Below are 20,358 nucleotides of genomic sequence, written 5' to 3' on the forward strand. Positions count from 1 at the left end.
ATAATAATGATTGTATAACAAATATTTTAGCTATTTCTCGTCCTAAAAATAAACCATATATTTTTTCAGATCACTTACCTGGTCGTTTGCTCAGGTTTTGGGGATGTGGAAGAGTAGCAGCAAAGGGAAAGTTTCCAAACCGCCTTGGACTGTTCACAATTAACTGGAAAAAATTCACACAGCATGTACATGAGGACTAAAATCTTAAAAACAAAGTACAAGTATGTGAACTACAGAATACCTTTACTGTTAACAGAGTCTGCTTTATTACACTTTGCACCACTTACCTTGCAAACCACTTACATTTCAAATCATTTGTTAAAACAGGCTAAATATGCAACATTATAGAATTTGTAGCTGGATACTTGACCATATGTATGGCCATAGCTCTCAACCAATCAGGGACAAATTTCAACAGAATCAGGGACGAAGCCAGAAAAAACTTAGAGACAATCAGGGACACTGTTAGAAATATTAGTGCTATTAACATGAGACATTCACAGAATCAGAGCATATGAATTAATGTACATTTTGTGAAGTAAAAGAAATTTACAACTCTTAATTACTGTCATTATTCATTAAGTTTAATTCACCAACTTTCCTCCAAAAGTCACCCATTTTAGGAGGGAATAAGAGGGACTGAGCTAAAATTTGTGTCAAAATCAGGGACTTCCCTGAAAAATCAAGGAGAGTTGAGAGGTATGCATATGACAATGAATAACAGTACTACCATCTACTAATATGGCATATTTTGCAATGTCATCTTTTTAATTAGTTATGACAGAAGATGTGTTAAGTAACAAGGTATGTGTGTTCCTTATGCATCCTGTATTCTGTTGTTCCAAAGAGGACAGCATGGTAGGTCAGTGGGCAAGATCTTTGCATCACACCTCCAGGACATGGGATTCAGTCGTGACCTCGAATTACTGACTAAGTTAATATGCATGCTCTCATCCAGTCTGCATGTCCTCGTCAAGGTATCCTGGTTTACTCTCAAAACATGCTGGTTGACCAGCTGTTCTAAAACTGCCCCTATTCACTGCACCTACCTCTGGCCTTGTGGCCCATGTCATGTTGGAAAAAGGGTCCAAAACAGATTAGTTCACCTACTTGTTTAACAGATGAATTACATTAAATGGAAGCTAAATTAAGAGAGACATAAATTATAGTAATTAAGGTCCATATGGCTGAAACTAATACACTCCTTAATAAGCATGAGCCCAACAAACATTTCTGTTTCTCAAGAAACACTGACATATGAAAATACAATCTCTGACCAGATGATGACAAGACTGACTCATACCGTAACAGCCGAAGGAAATACTGTCTCCTACTTTTATGCATGGCAGAGTCTGATAAAATGCTCATAAAGTCAGAAATCAAGACCACAATTTCACCAAGCAACAATTACACAAACCACAATGCCAGTAAGCATTTTTTCTTCTTTAGTAATCCATCAATAGACCAAAGGAGACAAAGTTAAGGAAACCAGGGGGAAAAAAAAAGATTCTAATGCCAAAAATGTCATCAGTATTAATTTCCTGTAAATTTGAACTCTTTAAATACAATTCCAATAATGGCATCATCTTGGATCATTCAAAATGTGTGAACTCTTGAAATTCACATGGCATCATTTCAAATTGTTGTTGTGTCTTTTGGCTTTTCCTGGTTAGGGTCCGCTAATGATTGGCAGTAGATTTTTACGTGCCGCGTTGCCAGCCCTGACGCACAACCTTCAACGAAGGTACACCCATTCATGCATGTCTCCACACAGAAGATGCTTCATAATGCCCAGAAATGTGTGTGAACCTACAGTGATGAAATTAACCAAATATATCATCACCGATATTAACTTATTATACATGTTTAAACTATTTAAAATAAATAGCAATCCTGAAATCACTTAAAATTGCCCAGGAATATGCAGGAGTCTTTTATATACAATATCAACAGTGACATCATTAGTATTTACATTACATCTGGACAGTTTATGTAAACAGTGACATCATATTTAGATGCCCAAAATTATGTGAGCTGTTTAGATACAATACCAATGAGTTCATAATAATACCCAAAGTGGTGTCTGAACCCACTGTCAAGAATCATAAAAAAATACCCAACATTATTTACCAACCCAAAGTACATAGACCCAGCCATCCTTTTACCCAATAGTTTCTGGGTGAGGATGGGTGACAGAATTTATATTTACTTTTATTGAAAATCAACTGAAACCATTACTGTATAAGGCGACAACTGTTGTGAGACACTGAACATTTTCTATGTACTTTGGGTGACTTTATTGGAAGCCATGGGCCTTTTGAAACTGATGTCTCAATGGCCACTATGCATATTTGTACGTTATTTACGGTGATACCCCATGATTTTGGTGTAAATTCAGGAAAACAATTTTTGAGGAGTTACTCTGATTATACATCCATGCATACAGAGTTAATAGGCATGTTATTTGAGTTGGTTTTAGAGAACATCTTTATTTTTAATGATATTATTTACAAGCAGAAGTTAGGTGTAGCTATGGGGACCCCCCTGCTCGAACAGTTATGCTAACCTGGTGTTGGCTGACTGGGGGAACAGGGTGGTCCTCTCTGAACATGGTTTCACCCCACCTTTGCTGCACTATAAAAGTTTGTGGATGATATTTTCGTTTTATGGCAGGGTACATCAAAGGAGTTGCAAAATTTTGTTGCATATCTTGAACGTAATAGTGACTACTTTAGATTTGTCTTGAATTCATCTAATGAATGTATTGAATTTTTAGATATCAAGGTCATTTTGGTCGATGGCATGATTCAAAATTCTTTGTTTAGGAAACGTTGTAGGAAGAATGCATTTTTGCATCGCTCGAGTATGCATCCCAAATATGTTTTTAACAATATAGCTAAGGGTCAGTATTTGAGGATGTCGAGACTCCATACAAAGGATCAGGGTTATAAGAAAGCATCTAGTAATTTGACTAATGAGTTAGCGATGAGAGGTACAAGCAGCATGAGTTATATACAGTTTCATTAGAAGTTGATGCTTTGAGAAGTACTACAGGTAAACTGTTTTTTCATAAGACAGTAGATGAATATGATATGTGAATGGCACACAGACCAAGGCAGAATGCTAATCTGAGGTTACCGCTCACATATGGTAATAACATTTATAAAATATGTGATACTGTGAACAAATATTGACTCATTTTAGCATCTAATGATCAGATCAGAGCTATAGTAGGCGACAGACCGAGTTTTACTTTTAAGAACAATTTGTCCTTGAGAAGGCAACTTTGTTATACCACCAGGCAAGGCACTCGTAAGGTGTCTGTTAGACATGGTACGTTTCCCTGCAGGAGTTGTAGGGCATGTTCATTTATTTCCAATTTGAACACTTTCATGCACCCCCTTAATAACCAAACATTTCCTTTAGTTTTTATGCTGATTGTAGATCTCAGAATTTAGTTTACCTAGCTAAATGTATAATATGTCCATCTTTCTACATATGAAAGGATATTCGGATGCTTAAAGAGCACATCCTTCAGCACTTATGTGACACTAGGAATAGGAATTCTCTTAATGCCTTAGCAAAGCATGTTTCAGCTAATGAAGGACATATGTTTGAATTTGTAGTGCTGCAGTTGGTTCCAGTGAGTAAAAGGGGGGGGGGGGGTGACTTAAATAACAGAGTGGAATAAGCAGAAATGGAATGGACAGCCAGGATGCAGGCAGATAAAGCACCAGGGATTAATGCCAATATGCCTTTAAAACTAGCTCTGGAGAAATGCAGGTCTCATCAATGAGTTAAATTATTATCATGTCTTTTATTGCTTGTCTTTTATTGGCTGTTCTTAATTTCTTATGTGTTTTATATGTGGCTTTCTTGCTTGTTTTAATGGATCTGAAGAAGCAAACACTTATCCAGTTTTATCTGTTGAATACATTTTGTATGCTCACTGCCGTGGTGGCCACTGGATGTTATTTCACTTCAATTTTGTCAATTTTCATTTCAGCCTCACTGATGGGACAGAGTCCCCAGCTACCAAAATCCCCAGACAGCCTCAAGGAAGAATATTCCTGAGCACTACTGAGCCAAATAATGCCCTACCCCAAGAGACTAAGTCCAGACATGAAGGTATGGGGAGAAGCTCAAGTTGCTGCCCCACAAATGTCATCCAAGCAGACTCTTGAATGAAAGGCTGAGGAAGTTGCTAATGATCTTGTAGAGTGGGCATGTACACATTTTGTAAGAGGCAGGTTTAATTTTTTATAAATTAAGGAAATACAGTCAGTTAGTTAGCCATTTGGACAGAGAAACTTTAGACAATGACTTACCCAACTTGCCTTCAGCAAGAGAGACAAATAACTGTTCTAAATTTCTAAAGTGTTTTGTTCTGTGCAAATAAAAATGTAATTGTCTGTGAACATCTAGTGAATGTAATAAGTATTCTCCTTTACTGTTATAATTAGGGAAGAAAACTGTCAGATTGAGAGACTTGTTAATGCTGGAGTCTGAAATCACTTTTGGCAAAAAAGATGCATTGGTTCTCAATGTAACTCTATCTTTGTAACAAATTAAGTATGGAGGCTATACTGACAAGGCCTGAATCTCTGAAATTCTTCTGGCAAAAGTAATGGCTACCAAAAACAGCATTTTCCAAGAAAGGAACTTCAGATCGCAAGTACTTGGAAGTTCAAAGAGAGGAAGGACTAAAGCTTGCAGTACTAGGGTTAAATCCCATGGAGGATCTCTAACTGGGGGTCTCAAGAGAAGAGTTCCCCATAGAAATGTCTTACAAAGTTTGTGTGATGCAAGTGAAGAGCCATCCAGGCCAGTGTGATAATTGGAAATTGCCACTGCCATTAGCTGAACTCTGTGGATGAGCTGGCCCCTTGACTAAAGAGCAGAGCCAATAATTCTAATACAGAATGCATTGGAGCCACAAATGGGGTCTACATTATTTTGAAGAGCCCAGTGGACAAATCTTTTCCATTTGCTATGATAAGCCTGTCTTGTAGATGGTTTGAGAAGATAACATAATTTGGTGAACAGGGGTTCAGAACATAAATTGTCTGGCTGCTTCTGGAAATGGAGATGCCAAGCTGTCAGCTTGAGGTTTGGAAGGTCTGTCAGGTGAGACAGCAGGCCCGGAGCTGGATCCAGAGCCCAGGGTTGATGGATTAGAGGAGGCCAAAGGAAGGGGAACCAAATGTGTCAAAGCCAAAAGGGGGCAATGAGAATGAACCTGCTCTTCAACTTGGCAGCGTTCTGTAGAAACTTCAGTATTAGAGGAATCGGGGGGTATGCATACTGTAACCTGGGAGGCAATCTTGAATAAGAGCATCCTTCAATGACGCCCCTTGTGGGGGAATTGGGGCAAAGTAGCTGCTGCATTTGTTGTTTAGGGGTGAGGCAAAAAGGTTGCAGCAAGGCTGGCCTCATGTTTGGAAAATCTCTTCCACTACTTTCTGGTTGAACGACCACTCGTAAGGCGATTGAGCTCGTCAGCTAGCATGCTGGATTTCCCTTGTATATGCATTGCTAAAAGAAAGCAGTTGAAAGAGATTTTTCATTGCCAAACTCTTAGTGCTTCTGGACAAAGAGGGTATGACTTGGTTCTTCCTTGTTTGTTGACATACCAAACCACTGACGTATTGTCTGTGTGTATTGCAACTGTCCCTGAAGAAAAAGCTTCCAACTCTAAAAGCACTGTTCTCAGTTCTAGAACATTGATATGCAGCTAGGCCTTGTCAGGGGACCATGTGCCTTGGACTATCCTTCCCAGATAATGCCCCCAGCCTGAGCAGCTGTGGTCACTATGGCTGTAGGCTGAGTAGGAATAAATAACCGGCCTTGAAGAAGTTGATCCAACTGCATTCAACACACTGAATATTTTTTGTATGAGCTGGTAATTCTTACTGGAGCAGATAGGGGCAACTGAAAAAAGGACCATTGAGATGCTAACATCCACTGCAGAATTCCCATGTGAAACCTTGCCAGAGGTAGAAGGGAAATAACTGCTGCCATCAATCCCAGCACTTGTAAGACTAGATGGGCTGGGACTGTTGTACTGCAAAGAATTTTGTTTATTTGCGATCTTAAGGTTTGAACCCTGGAGAAAGGCAGAGGGGCCACTGTAGACCTTGCGTCTAGAAGTACTCCAATGAACTATCTGGACTGAGTTGGTTGAAGATGAGACTTTTTCAAAATTTATGGTTATTCCTAGAAATGCACAAGTTTCAATTACTTTTTCCCTTGCTATGATGAGTTGATGCCTGGTCATAGTGGAGATGAGTCGGTTGTCCAAATAAGGAAACATGCAGAATCCGTGCAGTCTGAGGTGAGCTTCTACCACTGCCATACATTTGTGAATATCCTGGGGCTGTGGTGAGACCACAAGGCAGCATTCTGAACTGGTACTGACTGGCTCCTAGCCAGAAGAGTAAAATTCTCCTGGACTGTCTGTTTACCTTTATGTGATAGTAAGCATCCTGGAGATCTGTTGAGCACATACAATAATTCCAGAAATGTATAGACTGAATCATGACCATCCGGAACCTCATTTTCTGAACATAGATGTTCAGGTTGCTGAGATCCAAAATTGGTTTCCAATACCCTGTCTTTTTTGGCACTAAAAGAATCTTGAGTAAGTTCCAGATCCTTTTGGTCTGAGGGAACCTCTTGGATGACTCTTTTGATTAACAGCTTTTGTATCTGAATTGGTGCTTGTTCCTTCTGACTGGGTGGAATATCAGGGAGTTTTCTGGAATTTAAGGGAAGATGGGAAAATAAAATTATATATTCACTGGATATGATCCTCTGTACCCAAATGTCATGAGTTATTTTAAGCCAGGCTCTCTGGTGCAATGATATGCGACCCCCGATTGCCTCCAGAGGAGAACAACTGGGCCTCCATTTCAGGAGCACTGGAAGGGTTTACCAAAGAAAGTTTCTCTGGAACTCGGATGTTGCGGGCCTCCTCTGCCATGAGGGTGGAGTCTGTCACTTGAACTTCACCCTCTGCCATTGGAGGAAGGTCCTCCAAGTGTGTTCTGAAAATTCCCTTATGATTTTCTGAACCACATCTTTCCATCCCTTGATGATTCCTCAAAAAGGAGCTTTTGGGGGGGGGGGGTGGAAAAACACACATCCAAGGCAGAAAGAGTCTTTCCATATTTCTCACACATGGAAAGTGTTTCTCTTACTTTGGGGCCAAAAGGAGAGGATCCGTCAAAGGGAGCAGTGACGAATATAACCTTAAAAGGCTCCGCAAAATTGCATAGACATCCAGGTATGTCTCCTAATGGCTATGCCTGAACAGATTGCTCTTGAGGTTCCTTCTGCCATGTTAGAAATTAGCCTCATTGAGGAAATGGGTATGGACTGTAGGGCTGCCAGCTGAGAAGTGATGGAATCTTTCATATCTTCAGACACGGATCTTGTAAGGGTACCTGAAAGCTCCTTGATCAGATCACTCTGAAGCCTAATAAAGTGTGCCAAGTAGTTTAGGGACCTCAAGGCAAAGGTCACTGAAGCACAGGCATGCTTCCCAAACCTGTCCATCTTTCCTGACTCTTTGCTGGGGGGAATGGACAGAGGTACACTCAGCAGCGAGTTCCTTTTTGGTGGCTGCTGCCACAACCATGGTATCAACCAGTGGACCTTTTTAGACCAAAAGGGCTTGGTTTCTGGTGGGGACATGATCTTGTCTGGTTTCTATGGAATGGGCTCAATGGTGTCAGTTTCTTTCCAGGCCCAGTGCAAGACTAATTCCAGGAGCTTTTAAACCTGCAGGCCTTTTTCCTTTATCAGCCATAGTTTTAGTGCAAGGAAAAAAAACAAAATATACAAAGTTATAAAGAAGGATTTTTTTTTGAAAGAAGGAAGTAAAGGTAGAGGGGAGGGAAATACCAATAATGGTATTCAAGGCTACGAACAACAAGGGGGAAAGGAATTACTAACAATAGTAATAGAGCATACCAGAACGGTAAGGGTGAAATCAGGGGAAAGGCTGAATTTTAATTATAAAAAGAGAAAGAGAAATAGTAAAGGAAATTTAGAAATTAGAATAAGTAATTTGACTACTTATCGCTCGAGAGAACAGACAACCACATCTTATTGCTGGAAGTGGCAAACGAGATGTGAGGTAATGAGGGGGTGGTACATTCTGGGTAAGGGTGAAGCTCGGAACTTCAAGATTGCCGTGAGTTTGTATAGCAGCTAAGTCAGATCTGAGGGATCGGATCTGAACCCATCAGTGAGGCTGAAATGAAAACTGACAACATCAGATGATATAGTTATGTTTGTGTGGTAGATAAAGGGAGATCACTTACTGTAGAGTATACATCATGTTTTGATGAGACTGACTATTTTTTTAAGGCAAAATGATGTGGATGTAGGATTTAGCACTGACTTATTGGTAACAACACAGAGAAGCCATACAAACTGTACATAAAATCACTTTCATATTAAACTGTTTTAGTTATTTTAAGACAATAATTTGTAAGCTGAGGTGGCCCAGTGATTACAGACAAGGGGAATAAGGGTGATACAAAACGTATAAATAAGGGAAGGAAATGAAATGTAACAGATGTATTAGTTTTTAACAAGGTCAGTGCAAGAACTGCTGTTAAGTAAATTCTGCATAAAAGAAAAAAAAAAAGTCATGTACATATAATAACAATAGATCTGTATTGTCCGTTTCTATATTTCTTCAACATATGGGTCTCACATCCAAGCTCAAATCTGACTTCGGCCACTTCTACACTTGTGGATCCTAAGCGTAGGCTCCTCCCCCCCTTACCCACAATCCCCTCTTACCAAGATTCCTCTTACCAAAATTACCTCAGACAGGGTTTGCCCCGACCCCATGAGTTGAAAATACTGAAGAAAACAAAGTAGTCCAAAAAGGGGTGCCTATATAGAACAGCATTCTGGAGCTGTAAAAGTGCAGAAGTATCTTCCATGAAAAGGAAAGGAGACTGAGGGAGGGAAGCTGACAAAGGATGAAAACAGACAACATAGATATATAATTATCGTAAGTACATAACTTTCATATCTGATTTTGTCTGTTCCATCTGTCCCTCAACATACAGGACATAGTTCCCAGCTACTTAGCTCTCATGGTGGTCTCATGGAAGGATATTCCAGAGGATGGCTGAGCTAAAGGTTGCCCTAATCCTAGACTGCAGATACAGCTTATAATGAGAAATAAAAGTGTGAATGTTAGACCTGGTGGCAGCAGCACAAATATCAAATGAGGCCCTTGAAGACGGCTGTAGAGGATGAGATGGATCTACTAGAATGACCCTTGTCGGGTCTGAGTCTAGTCAAGCCTTTTTCTTTATATATGTAAGAAATACAGTCTCAATCATCTAGCTAAAGATACTTTTGAAACACTCTGACCCAGCTTAACTTTGGAAATGGAGACAAAAAACGTATCTGTTTTATCTGTACAGTGGAGGTAAAAATGTAGTTGATGAAGAACAACCAACAGATGATGTGTATATTCTACTTTATTTGAGAAATCTGGAAAGGAAACCAGTAGGTTGATGCACTGGTTAGATGAAGTCTCTGTAGCCACTTTGATTACAAAACATGGATTAGTTCATAAAGACACTGGCTTTATAAAAAATAATGTAAGAAGGCTTACATGACAGATCTTGCAGTTCAGACACTCTTTGGGCTGTGGCTGTAACTACTAGAAAGAGTGTTTTCCACGTCAAAAACTTCATGTCCACCCTTGAAGTAGGTTCAAACAGTGCTCGAGTCAAAACATGGAGAAAAATAATTCTATCACAAGGTGGGCTAAGATACCTAAGTAGTCGTCTAAACAGAAAGGTATATCTCTCAAAAACGCTTTACATAGTTTTGGGGTGCAAAGGTAGAATGTTTTTCTTTAACATGAATGTCTGAAAGAGCTACTAATTGATCTTTAATAACAGAATAACTGTCCCCATCATTGTATATCTTGCAGTGGATACCGCTGCACTGGAAGAGACTTCCAGGTTCAAGAACAACTTAGATCTATGGATGGGAAAGATAAAATTTACCCCAGAACTGTCCACCGTACTACTAATGACAGATGCAGTTCCTAACTGCTTTGTGTCATGCATGGGTCCACTTAAATTATGGGATGGGGTAAGGCCAATCTAACCAGATGGGATAGGTTATTTTGAGCACAAAAAATGGAAATTAGCCAGGCTTAAAACAGCCCACAAGGTACTCATGTACTCATGAACCTATAAAACAAAAGCTAGGAAATCCAGAAGTACTGGAATAGAAGCCGAAAAGGGATCCAGATTCTTTTGAGAAGTCTGGATAGAAAATCATTTCCACTTAGTCTTACAAACTTTTCTGGTAGCTGGACTCTATGAAGAAGTGAAAATGTGGATAAACTCAGGTCCAAAGCCTGGACTGAGTAGGTATCATTGGAAGTGGAGAAACCAAGTGGTTAACCCGAGATCTTGAATGTGTGGGTAATGTATGCTGGCTGCGTGAGAAAAAAGACCCGAATCAGGATAAAGCACCCAAGGCAGATGTATCAAGTGAGGCCAAAGGAAAGGGAACCATACCTGTCAGGGCCAGAAGAGGGCACTGAAGATGATTTTAACAATAATCTTCCTCTGCAGAGCCTTCTGTAAGATCTTTGGGATTAGAGGAGTAGGCGGAAAGGCACAGAAGAGAAAGGGAGGACAGAAGTGTTACAGCATCTCGCTTTGACTCATCCTCTGGAAGGATCAGGGCAAAGAACCTGTTGCATTTGGAGTTGATGGGCGAGGCAAAAAGATCGCAGCATGACCCAACTGGTGAAAAGTTGTTTCTCTACTGTTGGACTGAGAGACCACTAGCGAGGTTGCAGAGCTGATCTTCTCAACCTGTCCACTATAATGTTGTACTTCACTTGTATGTGCATTGCTATCAAAAAGTGATTGCAAACTATGCCCACTGTCAGACTCTCATAGCTTCTTAACAATGGATATGACAGTGTTCCCCTTTGTTTGGTTTTGTACCAGACTATTGACATGTTGCCTGTCTGGACAGAGATCTTCCTTAAAGGAGGGACATCCTGAAAACTCTGCAATGCTAGGAGGACTGCCCTCATCTCTAAGACAATGATGTTTAGTTTGGCCTCAGAGGAAGACCACATGCCCTTCGACCATCATTCCCATGTAATGCCCCTCCAACCCCACTCTAGCTGGGAAGCATGTGTAGTCACAGTGGCTTTGGGGATTGAGGGACAAAGAGTTGGCCCTGAGGAACCTCGGGAGATTGTATCCACCACATTATGAGAGTCCTACAAATGTTCGTCAAACAAATCTGAAAACTCATAGACTGATACCTAATGGACCAATAAACCGCCAGTGTCCACTGGAGAACTCATGTAATATCTTGCCAAGGGAACTAGGACAATGAAAGCTGTCACTGACCCCCAAAAGGTGAAGGGCTAATCTTGCTGGTGGAGTGTGGCAAGACAGAAACTGTAGGGCTAGTTGAGCAGGGTGAACAATCTGCTTATCAGCAGTCTTGCTATCTATGTTGTGGTAAATAAAAAGTACAGTTTTGTACCTACCATAAATGTAGATGTTCGAGTGTTCACCCTGCTGCAGTCATCACACTTTGGTTATCCTGCCATCAGGTGGTCCCGCAGTCGGCCCGAATTCCAAAGTCTTGGTCCGGCGTCAGTTGCTGTCGCTTCTTCCCTGACGTCAGTGCGTCAGGGGTATATAAGAGGCATCCGACACAATTTTCTTCAGTTTTTCTTGCCCCAGATGGCAGGTGCCCCCAAAAGGTAGGCAAAAGATTTCATATATATACACATATATATATATATATATATATATATATATATATATATATATATATAAAAATAAAACAAAACCCTTTGGTACAAGCAAATACACCACAGAGATAGTATAGGATGAAGTGGTAGAGATAAGTTCAGCTAGTTCAGAGGGATGGAGGGAGACTGCAGTAGGGTGAACACTTGAACATCTACATTTATGGTAGGTACAAAACTGTACTATGTTCATCCTGTTACCCTGCTGCAGTCATCACACTTGGGTTGAATCCCAAAGCTAAGGAGGGGAGGTGGAGTCAAACAGGGTTAGAAGAGGCTAGTAGGCCCTGCAAAACTGCAGTGGCAAAACCAGCTCTAGTCTTAGAGTAAAGAGGTAAGTGATAGTGTTTGGTGAAGGTGTGCACTGAACTCCAAGTAGCAGCTTCCAGAATATCCTTGGTTGGCACTCCCCTGAGAAAGGCTGCTGATGTAGCTGTAGCCCTAGTGGAGTGGGACCTAATGTTAGCAGGTACTGGTTTCCCATGATGTGTGTAGCAGAAACGTATGCAATGTCCTATCCATTTAGAAATGGTCTGTTTTGAGACAGCTTTTCCTTGTGATCCTGTAGCATAGGCTACAAAGAGCTGGTCAGTTTTTCTGAAAGCCTTAGTTTTATCCAAGTAGTAACATAATTGCCTGTGAATATCAAAGAGTGCAGGAGTCTTTCTCCTTTATTCTGGGGTTTTGGGAAGAAGGTGGGCAAGTGAATGGCTTGGTTTAGTGCCACATTGGATACCACCTTTGGCATAAAGAAAGGATTAGTCCGTAGAGAAACTCTGTCTTGATGAAAAATGAGGAAAGGTTCCACTGCCATTAGTGCCTGTAGCTCTGAGACTCTTCTAGCTGAGGTTATTGCTAGTAGTAGGGCAGTTTTCCATGAAAGAAATTTTAAATCAGTTGAAAAAGCTGGTTCAAAGGTCGGCAGTGTAAGCTTTTCCAGGACAAAGTTGAGATCCCAAGTAGGTGTTGGAGCTCTCCTTGGTGGTCTTAAGTTCTTAGCCCCTCTGAGGTACTGTCTTAGGAGTGGATGTGAAAATAAAGGAGGATCCGTGCTGTAATGAGCTAAAAATTGCTGAGGTGTGGACTTAATAGATGAAAACAAAAGTCCTTTGTGTAACATCTCAGTTAAATATTGTAGAATCTGAGGAATGTTCGGCTCCAGGGGATTTAGGCCTTTAGCCTGGTTCCAGGAGCAAAATCTTTTCCATTTGTCTGAATAGGTTTTCCTGGTGCTGGGCCTCCTGGCCTCCAGAATGACATCCATAACAGCTTTGGATAAAGGTGTTGGTTGGTTGTTTAGGTAATTTGCCATGCAGCCAGGTTTAAAGTCTTGAGCTGGCTGTGTAGAATCAGATTGTCTCACTGGGTGAGCAGGTGTGGAATTTGTGGCAAAATCCATGGTGGGCCCTGGGCCATGGTCCTTAAAATTGGATACCAATGTTGGTGTGGCCAATCTGGTGCAACGAAAATCATTTGTGGCCTCTCTAATCTTAATTTCAGCAGTACCTTTGCTAGAAGAGGCAGTGGAGGGAAGGCATACCCTGTCAATGTTTTCCAACTGAATGAGAGAGCGTCCACTTTCCAAGCTAGTGGATGGAAGGTCCTTGTGCAAAATTTTTGAAGTTGGTGGTTGTGGGGGCTTGCAAACAGATCTATGTCTGGGAGTCCCCATTTTTGAGCTATCATTGCAAATACTTGTGGATCTAGTTTCCATTCGTGTGGATCCATGATGTTTCTGCTTAGGTCGTCTGCCAATGTGTTTTTCTTTCCTGGCAGGAATTGTGCTTGTAATTGAACCTGGTAAGACAGTGCAGTGTTCCACAAGGTCATTGCTAGCCTGCATAGAGGGTAGGAATGTGTGCCCCCTTGCTTGTTTATGTACCACATAACTGTGGTGTTGTCTGTCCTTATTAATAGTTGTCCTGGGTGTAGAAGGTCCTTGAAAGCTGTTAGGGCATTCTGCACTGCTAGCATTTCTTTTTGATTGATATGCAGGTGTCTCTGATCCATAGTCCATTTGCCCTGAATGCACTGTCCTGCTATGTGTGCTCCCTACCAAAGTAATGCCGTGCGAAGTCAAAACAGCGTTTGATAGTGCGTTTATTAAACCTAGTGCAAAACCGACATCGTGGTCTGGGCCTAGGCAAGGAATGCAACAGGAATGGAAGTCCTTATGAGGTATTTGCTTCCCACAAGAAATGCAATTGTTAACTTTTTCTGACATCGGACTGAGGCAAGAAAACGTTCCCCAACGGGGTACTTAGCTTTATTGAAGACTTAGGACTGAAATTCAAATCGAAAATCTCAGGTGTCGGCCGACTGACACTTGCGAACTGCTTCTGCTTCGGGCACCGCGTGGCAAGAAAGACTGAAGAAAATGGCGTTGGATGCCTCTTATATACCCCTGACGCACTGACGTTAGGGAAGAAGCGACAGCAACCGACGCCAGACCAAGACTTTGGAATTCGGGCCGACTGTGGGACCGCCTGACGGCAGGATAACCCAAGTGTGATGACTGCAGCAGGGTAACACGATGAACATCAGCTCTTATAAACTCCAAGGTCTGTATCAGAGAAAAATGTGATTTCTCGTGACTCAGTTATATGGCTGGTAGGGAGCTGGTAGGGAGCAAAGATGGAACAGATAATCTCTGGCTCAGACTAGAAGACGCTTTGTAGGGGTGATGATAAGCCAGTCATCCAAGCAGAAGAACACACAGTACACCCTTGCAGTCAAGAGGTGAACTGCGAACAGTGCCATACAACTGGTGAACACTCGGGAAGCTGTGGTAAAACCAAAGGGCAGGGTTTTGAATTGGAAATGACTGGCCCCCAGCCGAAAGCAAAGAAACCTTCTCTACTGCCTGTCCATTCTAATGTAGTAGTATGCATCTTGAAGGCTTGTTAAGTACATCCAATCATCCTTCCTCAATAGAGGAAGGATAGACAGTACATGACCGTCTGGAAATTCATCTGTTTGACATAATGATTGAAGTGGCTGAGGTCCAAAAGTTGGCCTGAGGTCTCCATTTTTTTTGGCACCAGAAAGAATCCTGAGTAAGTTCCAAACATGTGTTGGTCTGGTGGGACCTACCAAATGACTCGTTTATTCAACAGTTTTTTTTATTTTTTTATTTCTACAGCTGATGCCTTTCTATGTGAGGGTGGAATATCAGGAACTTTTTTGTAGTGGAGGCAGACAAAGGGAATGGAATAGCATCTGGTTATGACTGTCTGCACCCAGGCATCTTTGGTGATGTATGTTCAGGCTTTTGGGTGCAGAGATAAGCATCTCCAATGACCTCCAGGAATGCAGCAGTTGGCCAACCATTCAGGAGCGCTGAAAAGGTATCTGAGAGAGAGGACTCTTGAAGACTTGACTTTGCAGGCCTCCTTTGCTTCAGGGGTGACATCTCCCATTACAATCCTTCCCACTTTTGTCATACGGGGTCTATCTCCAAAAGTGTCCGAGAAGAACCCTAGAGACTTCTAGACTCTGAGATCCATCTGGAGCCAAGGTACTTGGAACCTATGAAATCAGATAAGTCTTCGGAGTCAAAGATGACCACATCTTCAGATTAAATCTAGACATCTCTTGAAGGAATCTCATATCCACAGACCCTGAACACAAACAGCGGACTGGGGTAGGTGTAACTACAGAAAGGGTCAAAGGGCCAACGCTTATGGGTCCAATGGGAGAAAGAGCCAAAAGAACCCCAAATTGAATTACAGTCCTGTGGAACTTCCTAATCATCCTATCCATATCCACTTCTGATAGACTCCTCGTAGATGTAATAAACCTGAGGGAGGATGAGGTTAGTGCCAGACTCTCTTGGAGAAAGGGGGAATGCAGCCCTGGAGAGATCGGCCCCAGTAAAAGTCTCAGCTCTGTGGGGTTCTGAATCACACTGGCATTGGAGGATCTGAAACAGGAGTAGGATACAATGACCAGGACTTTTTTGAAGCCGGAGCTGAAAATGACTATGATGAAGTAGAGTGGTCAGGGTAGCACTTCCTCGTCTCCTTGCCCTTGCCCCTGAGCTTGTCACTCTTCTCCCCTCTAGATTTGTCTGATGACTTCTTACCAGATGGGGAGGCTTCAAACAGTGAGGAAACAGATTTGCAAGACTCTTCTGATGAAGGAGGGAGGGAGAAGTCCCTATAAAACCAGTTTGTTTCTACATTCAATTACATCCTGGTGGCCAAAGGCCGTACAAATAGAATAATCTTCCCCCAAATGGGCATTTCTGGTGAGCGTCTAAATTAGGAAGTTTGTGGCAGCAAGCCACACATTTCCTGAACCCAGAAGGTTTGTAAGACATATTTATTCAAGTGAAAAGAAAAAAACAGAGATTTTTTTTTTAAACTGTAAATACCCGCAATGGTAAACTCAGTATCTAATATTAAGCCCACAATTCCAACAACGGTAATAATACCCAACAGTGGGTAACAAAAAAGCTTACAAAAAAGAAGTGAGAGAATGTGCCAATGGAGAGACCAAATGGAAAATGTTTGTACATACTAAAATATTTACCACTATAAAAGTAATAAAAAAGATAACTTAACTGAGGCAAGCCTAAGACGAATGGACCATGTTTGTTCACTATGAGTGGAAAAAGAGATCTGGGATAATCTTGGGGACAAGACGGGATTATGGGTAAGGAGCAGAGCCTGAGCTGAGGATCCACAAGTTTAGAAGCAGCCGAAGTTGGGCCGGAGGTCGGATCAAAGACCCATGTGTTGAGAAACGGAGAGAACAGACAACATCAAATCAAAAGGTTTCCACAGTACTTAAAGGAAACAAATGAAATGGGAATACATACATACAGGAAATTCTGCTGATGACAACAGATTAACAGAAATACATTTTTCTTCCTATAGTTCTACTGTGAGGTTCCTGTGGGAATGTTAAAGGATTTAGATGTGCCAGATGGAAACGTTACATAATGATTCCAATGGGACTATAATTTATTCTTGGATTTCAATGAGACTGCTGTTGGTAAGTATGGCAGTCTTGGCTATACTGCAATATGAATGCTCTGCCAAAGCATGATGCTGTGAATGTGGGAAAAGCAATATTGTTGAATGCTAAAAACAGTGTTTACTACAAACTGTCCAACAACGATGAAAGTACAGAACATTTAGTAACATTTGCTAATAACAAGCATTATTGCAGATGTTCAGTTTAGTAAGTTTAAATTAGCTTTTGAGCATATGCTTGATCAATTTTTATGTTACGTGTATAGTGTAATCAGACATTTTGTTGAAAAGAGAATATTCAGATCTTGGCAAAGGGATACTGAGTACACCACCACAATTAAAATGTTCCAACTTTAATAAACGAATTAAAAAACTCACTAAAACTGTCACAAAAGTTGATGAAGCATCAAATAAGCGCTTTCAGCAGGGTTGCCTTCTTCAGATCATCTGAAGAAGGTAATCCTGCTGAAAGCGCTTATCATTTGATACTTCATCTGCTTTTAAACTTTTTGTTTATTAAAGTTAGAACATTTTAATTGTGGTGGTGTACTCGGTATCTCTTTGTCTTGTTTGTACTTTGTTCTGAGACACCTTTAGTAGTGGGGACTTATCCGTTGACATTACTCAGATCTTTTGATGAACTCAGTTCAGAGAAAGCAGTCTTCTTGTCTGAAAACTGCTTTTGCTTTTTGATGGAAAAAGGTTCCTAAATAGTAAGTTTCACCATCACTGCATTAGGTAGTTATTTTACAGTTTTCCCAGAGACTGTTATGAGTTTCTTGTTTCAGCATGCTCATAACTACGCTACCCTGTTCTTGACCGTACTGAAAGAATCGTTCACTTCCCTGAGATGCCATCTTGAACTTGTTCTAAAATTTATGGGGCACAGTTCTCTTTCTTGGTATGACATGTAGGAGACTTGACACCTCAGAGAAAACACTGTCCTGAGGTTTCATTTGAAAGCAATCTGCACTTTCACAGTATAAGGTTTGTTGAAATAAATTGTGATGAATCTTATTTTTAAAAGAAGTTGGGTCCCAAAAGAGTGTGTGTAGAATCCCTACAAGTTCATACTATGAGATTTCTGATGTGGCTTGAAGTTTTGCATGCCTCTTACTTCTCCTTGGTCTGTCACCAAATAAAGCAATATGAATTAGCTTTTTATTTTTAGTACTGGCCCTGTGATAATTCATCGAGTTTCAATCAGTGGATGGCTATAGATGAGATAGAAAAGACAAAGGATGTCTGTATTAGAAACTAACATATTTCATTTCCAGAACTTCCTTGATAGTTGTAGTTCTTTTTCCAATGAGTATTTCTGTAGTTCTGAAGTCTGTGCTGGCAATAATCCATAACCTTTAAGATCCAGATAACTTCTTTAATTATGAACACTTTGTAGTTCTTTTTCCAAGGAGTTTTGTTTGTAGTTCTGAAGTCTGTGTTGGCAATAACCCATAACCTTTTAAGATCCAGATAACTTCTTTGATTATGGACACTATTTCCCTTAGCAGGCATGCAGCTGACTTTTCTTTACTGGCAATCATGCAGTTGACCATCAGTGTATATAGAGTTATGGCTTCAATCATTGTGCATAGCAAATTCTTTAGTAAGTCACCTATACCTGTATTGTTTATAAGCTCACTAAGATCCAAAGATGTTCGTTGGGAGCAGATACTTCTCAGCTGTACAGATTTTCTCAGCTGTACAGATTTTCTCAGAATGTCCAGATTTTTGCCTCGTATTTTTGGCCCATTTCTTATAAAATTGGTGGGAAATCATTAAAGACTGAAGATAGAAAATAATGACAAGCATTTGAGTTTCAGACTCCATACCCTTCAAAAATGTCATGCTAATGCAAAACCTGTTATTCTATCAACTTTCGAAGTTTGTAACAACAATATTTAAAATCTATCCCTATTTTGGGGCCTTTGTCCCACTTTTATTAATGGCTTTGTCCAGTGCTCTTGCTTTAAGAAGTTGAGAGGTATGCTAAAAAGAAGTTATGTACTCACCATAAAGTTCCATCTGAGTAGGTAACTTCATTTGTCAGCAACCTGTGGGTATCGGATCCGATTCGGATCCGAGCCGGCAGATTTCCTAGCTAAAAGATCCGTGCTCCAAGCTCCTCCCCCTACCCATAATGCCATGCTACCTCCCTCTAACCCTCAGATCGAGTTTGCCATAATGTCACAGAAAATTACTATAACACAAGAAAGGAGTACTATACATTCCACCTGACGTCATCTGGAAGTGACGTACCCTGATCCTTTCATAACGAACTAAGGGTCCAGGGGATGGAGGGCGGGTTGGTTGCTGACAAATGAAGTTACCTACTCAGATGGAACATTATGGTGAGTACATAACTTCTTTATCTGAAGTAGTTAACTTCATTTGATCAGCAACCTGTGGGACAGAGTCCCCAGCTACCAACAACTTAGGAGGTCCTCATGGAAGCATATTCCGGAGCACTGCAGAGCCAAAAGATGTGCGTCCTCTGGATATTAAATCCAACTTATAATGTGTAATAAAGGTATGAGAGGAAGCCCAAGTAGCTGCTGAGCAAATGTCATCCAAAGAAACCCTTGACCAGAAAGCAGCAGAAGTAGCCATAGATCGGGTAGAATGGGCTCGCAACCTCAGGGGCTCAGGACGACCAGAGCATTTGTATGCGAGAAGGATGCATTGGGAAATCCATCTAGCTAAGGTTACTTTAGTGACTGGTTTACCCAGACAGGGTTTAGCAAATGACACAAAAAGTTGATCTGATTTTCGAAGATCGGCTGTTCTGTTTAAGTAAAATTGTAACTGTCTATGAACATCCAGACAATGGAGTCTATACTGTCCTTTGTTTTGAAAATTAGGAAAGAAGACAGGTAGATTGATGGACTGGTTGATATTGGCTTCTGAAACCACTTTAGACAGAAAGGAGGGGTTAGTCCTGAGGGAAACCCTGTCTTTATGAAAGATGAAAATATGGAGGTTTACTGCAAAGAGCGTGAAGCTCCGATATCCTCCTAGCTGAGGTAATGGCAATCAGGAAGGCCGTTTTCCAAGATGCATATTTTAGGTCGACTGAAGCCAAAGGTTCAAAGGGAGGACCAGTCAGAGCCTGTAGAACTAGAGTTAGATCCCATGGAGGAACTGCGTCTAACAGGTGGTCTTAACAGAAAAGTTCCTTTCAGGAATGTTTTGCAAATCTTGGAGGAAGCTAGAGGGCCTAAACTGTTTCCAACGTGGTAGAGGGAAATAGCTGCCAATTGAACTTTAATAGTAGGAGAACTAGCTCCTTGATGAAAAGTATGGGATAGAAAGAATAGAACTGCTGGGATACGAGCCGTGAAGGGATCCAAATTCCTATGCTCCGCCCAGACAGAGAAACGTTTCCATTTACTCTTGTAGATTGCCCAGGTAGACTGTTTATGGGCAGCCACCAGGATGGCCTTAACTGAGGAAGATATACCGGGAGTCCAAGCCATCAATGGAACTGGATCAACCAAGCTGAGAGCTTGAGGTAGTCCAGGTCGGGGGTCTTCAATCCTAAAGGAT

General features: G+C 41.1%; 1 protein-coding gene across 1 annotated transcript in view; it reads right to left on the minus strand.

Moving 5' to 3' along the window:
* ATG2A (autophagy related 2A) overlaps positions 1–20,358 on the minus strand; it is a 2,853,001-nt gene that overhangs the window by 2,039,354 nt on the left and 793,289 nt on the right. The window contains exon 10 of the mRNA XM_044075772.1: positions 79–163. Within this exon, the coding sequence (XP_043931707.1) occupies positions 79–163 (85 nt within the window). The remainder of the gene's footprint in view (positions 1–78; positions 164–20,358) is intronic.

Source organism: Protopterus annectens, chromosome 6.part1 (assembly GCF_019279795.1).
Source record: "Protopterus annectens isolate FY-2018-M chromosome 6.part1, PAN1.0, whole genome shotgun sequence".
Classification (NCBI taxonomy): Eukaryota; Metazoa; Chordata; order Ceratodontiformes; family Protopteridae; genus Protopterus; species Protopterus annectens.